The following is an 8,561-nucleotide window of genomic DNA, read 5'->3' as shown; positions in this document are numbered from 1 at the left end:
GAAATTGGTTTTCTACTACCAGCATTTTTTTTGTATTAATTTGTACTAATGGTTTTGGGGTACAGTAATCATTTGATTGAAGTGCAGAAATAAAATCTATAGTTATGAGAAACAGCTGGCAGGCAGATCAACTAAAACAGGAGATTAATTTTACAAACCTAACAACATGTACACAAAATACTTGACGTGTTTAATACTTGTCCCTTAATGTTAAACATATTAGACAGTAAACAAAAATCCAACACACTCAGGGGTGAACATGTAATTATGGTACGATAATTGCTAATAGCCTGACACTTTAAATGTCCTCACAATTTTTTATTACTTTTTTAATGAGATGGTCTGCCACTGTCAGTGACTCCCTGTCTCTCGTAAACTAATGGATAGTTGGGGGATAGGACAGTTAGTTGTCATGAAATGTTAAAGATATGTTAAGTTAAAACAAACAATACATCTGTAAACTTACAAGACAAACAGTTATTTTGTTAGTTTGACGTTTAAAACTAATGTATGTCTCCGCCTGGTGGCAATATGCTGCTATTGCTTTTATTTCGTTAAAGTGTTTTACCTTGCTGAATTGCCACTTGCACACATTTGTAATACATACCTATTTTTCCTCAAATTAATTTGAATAACAAAGTGATTTTCCCAGTAGTCTGCCTTCAGACGTCTTGATAATCAGTCTCGCGAAGTTGCAGAGTAAGAGGCGGGTTGTAGTTTCTTGAACAGCCAATGAGTTGCGAGCTCTTCAGAGTGAGCCAATGAGCTGCGGCTTTTACCCTGAACGCCAATCAGCTGCCGATCTGACCGATTCGGTTTCAGGAAGTGGCACAGAGTCAGCGATCTTGCGCTCCTCTCAAGTACCAGTAATAGTACTTTGACAGCAAGCTAGCTAGCTTCACTTCACACCACCGCCGACTGACCTCCGCTCCAAAAATGGCTAGTGTTCGAGCCCTTGGTGTTCTTTCCAGAGTCACAGCAAGGAGATACGCTCTCTTCACAGGTAGAAACTAAATATATATAGAGTTTAAACATGAACGGACACCAACGTGGAGAATTAGATGGAACACGGGCATTGATATGTGTCTTATCTGGGTAATTAGCTTGTTAGATAGCTCTTAGCTCCGGAGCTTCCAGAAATTGGTGGTGGCGATTCATTCATGTAACATGCTCGGATTGTTTACCCAGCAAACATATATCGTCATCTCTGTGAAAGATATTAATTGACAGTGAAACTTGTTTGTGTGTTTTAGCCAGCAAACTTGAGTGTAAACTTGCGCACTTATGTGCTAGCTAACGTTAGCTGAGCTGCTACAGAGTCATTGGTTATGATAACAGTTTTAAATCAAACTGTTTGATTTCACATTTGACCCAAAAAATGCCCCCCTATCAAGACAGTGTAGATATGGAAACTTATGCCACTGATTCGCCATTCGTAAGGACTGTTCTGTTGTCTTTGAATGGAAAGTGGAGAATGTAGGTGAAGGGTCATTTTACTGCATTGCATGACTGAGACCGTCTGGGGTCATGACAATATTATGTGAAAGTCTCGTATACATTTCATGTGTCTGTTGTAGGAGGACAGCTTGTGTTTTAGGGCTCATTATGTTTGTTTTGGTTTTTATATATGAAAGTAAAGGTGAATTAGCTGGTCTATGTGCAGGAGATTTGATGACGTGTGAAGTATTTCACACATATAAAAATGTATCTAATGTTGTTCATTCACTTTTTTACAGGCGGTACGTGTCGCACCTTCTCAGTAGCTCCTGCAATGTTAGGTAATTAAAAAGAATATATCACATTTGTATTGTATATGAGCACAATAGCTCACCTAATCCAGTGGCACACTTATTTTCTCACTGTACTCTATATTCCATCTCTATTTTTAGCTCAAACCCATGTGAGCTGTGAAGTCAAGGGCGATGTTGCTGTGGTACGGCTCAACGACCCAAACTCCAAGGTGTGCACTGATTCAACAGAAATGTGGCAGTTTTTCCACCTGTGAACTATGCCCCTGTAATGTATGTGAACCTAACTGGTCTCTTCTCCCTCCAGGTTAACACACTGTCGATCCAAATGCAAAAAGAGATTGAAGAAGTATTCAATGAAGTGTGGGCCAATGATGCTGTTAAAAGTGCTGTCCTCATCTCTTCAAAGCCGGGATGCTTCATCGCAGGAGCTGATATTAAGTAAGATTTATCTTAATTGAATACATTTTCAAAATGTCCACGCTTTGGATTTCTTTTGATGTACTGAACATTTGTTGCAGCATGATCCAGGCCTGTAACAACGTAGAAGAGGTGACCAAACTTTCACAGGAAGGACAGAGGATGTTAGAGCGGCTCGAAAAATCACCAAAGCCCGTTGTGGCTGCCATTAACGGCGCTTGCTTAGGAGGAGGCTTGGAGGTTAATACAAACTATTTCAGCAACCAACTATGTGTTTGACTATATTGTAAGTGTTTGACTAGGATGATAATGGGCTCTTTTTACTTTTCAGTTTGCCATCGCCTGCCAGTACAGAATTGCAACAAAAAGTAAGAAAACAGTTCTTGGTACTCCTGAAGTAATGCTGGGTCTTCTACCTGGAGCCGGTGGCACTCAGAGACTCCCCAAAATGGTTAGTACTGACTTTACAATCTAACTAATACGGTATCACCATGATAATTATCTTAATGTAAGTTGATCACTTGCATTAAGATATATATATATATATATATATATATATATATATATATATATATATATATATATATATATATATATATATATATATATATATATATATATATATATTTTATTTTTTTTAATGACAAGTTTTATGAAAATATCCATTTTAAGGATGATCTAATGCTCACTTTTTTTGTGAATTTTGGAGAAAACTACATAGTTTTTGTATCGAACATTTCAACAACAAGGAGATTCAAAGTGCTTCACATAAAACCATTAAAAGTATCAACACATAAGAAAAACAAGATTAAAAAACAATTAAGAACATTCATTTTAAAACATGAAGAAACAGTCAAAAAGCAAAAAAATAGAATAAAAGTTGCATATAAAATGCAGTATTGAGATGCAGAAATTATTATCCTTGAATCTGGTTCAATTAAAAGCAGCAGCAAACAGGAAAGTCTTCAATCTGGATTTAAAGGAGCTGAGGGTCTCAGCAGACCTGCATCTTTCAGGGACCTCGTTTCAGACTGGATTGACTTTTTACAGAGGCCTGTGAACACACCGTTACAGTAGTCAAGTCTACTGAAGATAAATGCATGGACAAGTCTCTCCAAATCCTGTTGAGACATAAGACATTTAATAAAGTTTAATGTGTTTTAAAGCACTATTTGCCCAATTTATTTGGCCAGGCTGACAAGGAATACATGATATATTTGATAACTTTGGACCTACATGTCTGTTTTTGAAAGGTTGTCTTTTCATTTCACTGAAGGAAGCCATGGGTATCTCCCTTTAAGTACAAAACGCATACAGTAAGCAGGATGATGCCGCTCATAATGTGTCCTGTAGCAGTTTAAACCACAGTATCTTGTGTCAGGACAAGACCGGAAATGGCTGCGCTGTGAAGCAAAATAATCTGGTTAATGCTCATAATTGGTTTAAGATGTTTACATGGACCTTAGAGATCCTGCAAACCGATTATTTCCCCCTCTTACCCACCGTGTCGAGTATTCAGCAGGCGTCTGTGCTTCACATGGAAAAAAAGTATGCACTGAATATTGATGATGAACCAGTTCACACATGTTTTCTTTTGTTCCCCGTAGGTTGGGCTACCCAGTGCCTTTGATATGATGCTGACAGGGAGAAATATTCGAGCAGATAAAGCCAAGAAGATGGGGCTTGTAAACCAGCTTGTAGACCCCTTGGGTAAGCTATCCTGACTCGAGTGTAAAGAGAAAACATTTCACTGGTTAAAATTGTAGTTTTCAAATATTTCAACCTGTAGAAATTGTAATCTTTCGTCAGCAATTCACCACTTAATGTATTTTATTGTGCATCAGTTGATCTTTAGGCTACAATTTATCATTAAGATTGATTCTTGTTATTTCTGCTCGTTTTACAGGACCCGGGCTAAAGACTCCAGAGGAAAGAACGATGGACTACCTTGAGGAAGTTGCCATCGAATACGCCAGAGGGATCGTCAAAGGGAAGATCCCTATCCGCAAAAAGAAAGGCAGGATGGATGGTAAGTTGCACTGCACTTATTGAGCTTTTGACTCCTATGTGGTCATTCAGGCTCACAAATAACAATACTACAAATCAATATTTGATGTTCTTTCTCCATAGAAATTCAAAACTATGTCATGAGCTTTGAGTTCATCCGGAATCAGATTTACAAAACAGTCCACGGTAAAGTCATGAAGCAGAGCAAAGGGCTTTATCCAGCACCCCTGAAAATAATCGAAGTAAGTAAAAACTCCTGAGCAGTAACTCTAAAATCTGTATTGGGGATTTTTTTGGTGTGTAATAGTTTTTTGGGAAAATCTCGTCTTTGTTACTTAGCCATAGAATATTTTCTAGATCGTTGTTCTCATATTTAACGTGACTTTTCCCCTTCTCAGTGTGTGAAGACTGGCGTAGAGCAAGGGCCCGTCGCTGGCTTTTTGGCCGAGTCTCAGGTCAGGTTTCTTGGCATTACGTAATCGTTAAATATATTATTAACAGTATTGCTTTGTAAAAGGGAACGTCACCAATCTTTTTAATATTCGTCACAGAATTTTGGTCAGTTGGCCAAAACCTCAGAATCGGGAGCCCTGATTGGTCTCTACCACGGTCAAGTTGCGTGCAAGAAGAACAGCTACGGAGTTCCTCAAAGAGAAGTCAAGTAAGTGTTTATTGTTTTTTTATAAGATAAGATAATCCTTTATTAGTCCCTCAGTGGGGAAATTACAGGAATACAGCAGTATTGCTCACAAGTAAATAAAGGTGATACATGAACAGTGATAAAACAAAATGAAACAGTAAGAAAAATATGAAATATACAGATAGAATAAAAATATAAATGTGTATTAAAGTACTTAAATGTCTTGGATATTGAACATATTGGGTAATGCACCAGGTGACGAATTAAGCAAAGTCTTAAATTTAACTTGTAGGAGCCCTGTTGTTTGGACATAGACCAAACTGAGGTTTGTTTTGTTGTAAAGGAAGTATTATCCTTTGCTTTTTAGGTGGTAGATAAATGTTTGTTTGTTTGTTCGATTTTTTTTGTTTCCCGCCAGGACTCTGGCCATCTTGGGAGCAGGTCTGATGGGCGCCGGTGTCGCCCAGGTGACGGTGGACAAAGGTGTGCACACAATCCTTAAGGACACCACCGTGTCTGGACTGGCCAGAGGAGAACAGCAGGTTTACAAAGGGTGGGTTGTCATTTAAATATGTTGTTTCATTCATCCTGATTATGGAGCAAACTGTCCCTTATCTGTGTCTTCTTTCAAACCCTCCAGGCTCAATGACAAGACCAAAAAGAAGAACATCACGTCATTTCAGAGAGACTCCATCCTGTCCAACTTGACCGGCCAGCTGGATTACAGCGGCTTCGAGAAGGCCGACATGGTTATTGAAGCTGTGTTTGAAGACATTAACATCAAGCATGCGGTGCTGAAGGAGGTGGAGGCTGTAAGTGTGACTGAAAAGAGTGCTTCTACAAAAAGGATGTACTTCCTTTTAGTTGTAGTACAGTAGTGATGTGACTTTGAGCCGCAGTCTCACAGACATTTGTCTGCAGGTGGTTTCCCCTCACTGCATATTTGCCACCAACACATCTGCGCTGCCCATTAAGGACATTGCTGCTGTCAGCAAGAGACCAGACAAGGTTTGGATCCATCCACCTTGTAGTTTCAAAAGTGCTTCTAAATGAAAGAAAAACAACGTTGCTGAATGTATATTCTGTATTTCTTCAGGTGATTGGGATGCACTACTTCTCTCCAGTGGACAAGATGCAGCTGCTGGAAATTATAACCACTGACAAGACGTCAAAGGACACGACGGCCTCGGCCGTGGCCGTCGGGCTGAAGCAGGGCAAAGTCATCATCGTGGTCGGGGTGAGGTCTTGCGTCACGTTGATGTCGTCTGTTACTAACTAGTTAATACTTTTAAACAAATTACTAGTGAGTGGTCAAACGTTCACGCTGTTAGACTTCAATTATATATTTTACAAACGTCTTTGCAGGACGGACCTGGATTTTATACGACAAGGTGTTTGGCTCCCATGCTGGCTGAAGCTGTACGACTACTTCAGGTTTGTATTACCACAGTTTAAAATGCAGCGCTGTGATTGTTATGTAAGATAAGATAGTCCTTTATTAGTCCCTCAATGGGGAAATTAAGTAAATAAGGTCTTTTTATTTATTTTTATTTTTTAAATCAATTCATATAAATAAACAAAACGGTAACAAAATAAAAAAATTGCAGTAAAAATAATATTAAATATACAGAAGGAATAAAAAATATACAGATGGATTGAAACATTTGTATAAAAGTACTAAAACTAACTGAAACAAAATTAAGAATTATCAGTACAAAGAATATTAAATATACAGATGTGCTGCCGTAGTAAGATTATTCATCATTCTGCATATGATTTAATTTGCCCGTTTGCTTTCACAGGAGGGCGTTGACCCCAAGAAGTTAGACGCACTCACCACGAGCTTCGGCTTCCCCGTGGGTTTGGCCACATTGGCGGATGAAGTCGGCATCGACGTGGCCGCCCACGTCGCCGAGGACCTCGGCAAAGCTTTTGGCTCCCGCTTCGGTGGAGGAAACGTGGACGTTCTGAAGAGCATGGTGGACCTGGGATTCAAAGGTACAGGAGCGTGAGGGGCACATTGAAGCATTGAGTATTATATATAACCGGTATTGGTTAAATTCCTTACTTTTTAATTTGTTTATTAAGGTCGCAAGTCAGGGAAGGGTTGCTACATCTACCAGCCAGGTCTCAAGACCAAAGAGGTGAACCCAGACATTGGAGATATCCTTGAGGAGTTCAAGATGACACCAAATTCTGCTGTGTAGGTTGACCATTGCACAGGCTGCAATAACAAGTACAAACCATGATTTTCACATTACATTTGAGTGAATCCAATATACTCTGTTCTCACTTGCGGATCTTTTTCTTTCCAGTTCATCGGACTCCGATGTGCAGTACAGGCTCGTTTCCCGGTTTGTCAACGAGGCCGTTCTGTGCCTGCAGGAGGGCATCCTGATCAACCCGTTGGAAGGAGACATCGGGGCCGTGTTCGGCCTGGGATTCCCTCCCTGCCTTGGAGGTCAGAGTTCAACCTTATCCCCGTTGCATCGTGCTCCTGGGCGGCGTCCGTCCTCTGTCGATGAAAAGAGCATAACGGGTGTTTTTATGTGACTTTAAAAAACCTAGAATTTCTAATGACAACGCATTTTTAGGATGAAATCCGACCCTTAAATTAACTGTGAATCGTCTTTTTATTCTTAGTTCAGTAATCCGGTCTAGCCTGAGGTGAAGCTTACCCTGAAAACCATCCTGATGGGAACCAGTCTAGTCTGGAAGAGTCATTGATTAATTGACATAAGCCTGGTTTAGCTGGTAATCTGGGTTTATGAAACACCCCCTGGTGTTCACAGAGTGGCTTTTCATAGAGCAATGAAAACAATCCGAGAGCAATGTCCCTCTCGCTCATTAAACGTGCATCCTGTGCTAATTATTCCTCTTCTCTTTTCCAGGACCGTTCCGCTTCGTGGACTCCTTCGGCGCTGACAAGCTCTTGGAGAAGATGAGTAGATTCGAAGCCGTTTACGGGAACCAGTTCACACCGTGCCAGCTCCTCCTCGACCACGCAAAGGATTCGAGCAAGAAATTTCACAAGTGAATGACTCACCACGTGTGCCAGTAGCGTGTCATAGACCTCCAGTCTGCCATTAGAATGTACCTGACATTTATATCATGAGGGGGCGCAAACCTAATGAAAGTACCCTCATGTTGCCTGTTTATTAGGTACACCCGAGGTAACACTAATGCACTATAATACAGCAGTCCTAAATTCTCAACGTTATACGATTTATATCAGGACTGTTGTATTAATGGTTTTAGCTGGTGCACCTAATAAAGTGGCGAGTCAGCAAAATTGGGTGGTTTTATTTTGTACTTTATTAACATTATTGATTCACTTGACGGTAATGTATAGATTGAGAAGCGGACGGAGGATAATTATTCACACGTTGCAGATGTAAAGAGACTGTGGAGGTTAAAGAAATAAAACATTTCCCAGCTGTCAAATCTAATTCTCCATTATTAATGAATGTCTGCCAGTTTGGTTCAGCGACTGGGTGTTTCTTTTGTACATTTAAAGATGTTCTGGCCTCGTTTGAACAATGTTGTAAATGTGAAGCCTGAATAAAAAATTCTTATTGAATCAAAGCTTTTTTTCCTTTCTTTTTCTGTGTATCAAGGTGCGTTTGAGTGCAGGCTGGAAAAGGTAATTTATCACAGTTACAGAATGAGACCACGGCTGTGCACCGTGGGGAGGACTTCTGCTCCAATCCAATTCGTTGCTCAGGTCACATGACTGATTTCCATTG

The 8,561-nt window shown here is 40.0% G+C and overlaps 1 protein-coding gene across 1 annotated transcript; it reads left to right on the top strand.

The window, feature by feature from the left end:
• The first annotated feature begins 846 nt into the window (after positions 1 to 846).
• hadhab (hydroxyacyl-CoA dehydrogenase trifunctional multienzyme complex subunit alpha b) lies at positions 847 to 8,400 on the top strand. The gene is made up of 20 exons (XM_068580904.1): positions 847 to 1,003; positions 1,737 to 1,778; positions 1,890 to 1,960; positions 2,056 to 2,189; positions 2,270 to 2,408; positions 2,500 to 2,619; positions 3,776 to 3,878; positions 4,075 to 4,197; positions 4,299 to 4,417; positions 4,574 to 4,630; positions 4,727 to 4,836; positions 5,234 to 5,368; positions 5,456 to 5,627; positions 5,737 to 5,823; positions 5,912 to 6,052; positions 6,181 to 6,249; positions 6,618 to 6,813; positions 6,904 to 7,018; positions 7,131 to 7,276; positions 7,707 to 8,400. The coding sequence occupies exons 1-20, from the start codon at positions 937 to 939 to the stop codon at positions 7,850 to 7,852; spliced, it is 2,292 nt and encodes a 763-aa protein (XP_068437005.1). The 5' UTR covers positions 847 to 936; the 3' UTR covers positions 7,853 to 8,400.
• Positions 8,401 to 8,561: the final 161 nt, after the last annotated feature.

Source organism: Clinocottus analis, unplaced genomic scaffold (assembly GCF_023055335.1).
Source record: "Clinocottus analis isolate CAN_PGR_092001 unplaced genomic scaffold, fCliAna1.0.p SCAF_17, whole genome shotgun sequence".
In the NCBI taxonomy this organism is placed as follows: Eukaryota; Metazoa; Chordata; class Actinopteri; order Perciformes; family Cottidae; genus Clinocottus; species Clinocottus analis.
The sequence above is the reverse complement of the archived record's forward strand: the minus strand, read 5'-3'. Positions and strand labels throughout refer to the sequence as shown.

Excerpts from the sequence above, each read along its gene's own strand:
- hadhab (XM_068580904.1), top strand. The coding sequence starts at position 937 with ATGGCTAGTGTTCGAGCCCTTGGTGTTCTTTCCAGAGTCACAGCAAGG. Across the intron at positions 3,879-4,074 it reads CCAGCTTGTAGACCCCTTGG|GACCCGGGCTAAAGACTCCA; the intron begins GTAAGCTATCCT and ends CTCGTTTTACAG. Across the intron at positions 5,628-5,736 it reads TGCTGAAGGAGGTGGAGGCT|GTGGTTTCCCCTCACTGCAT; the intron begins GTAAGTGTGACT and ends ATTTGTCTGCAG.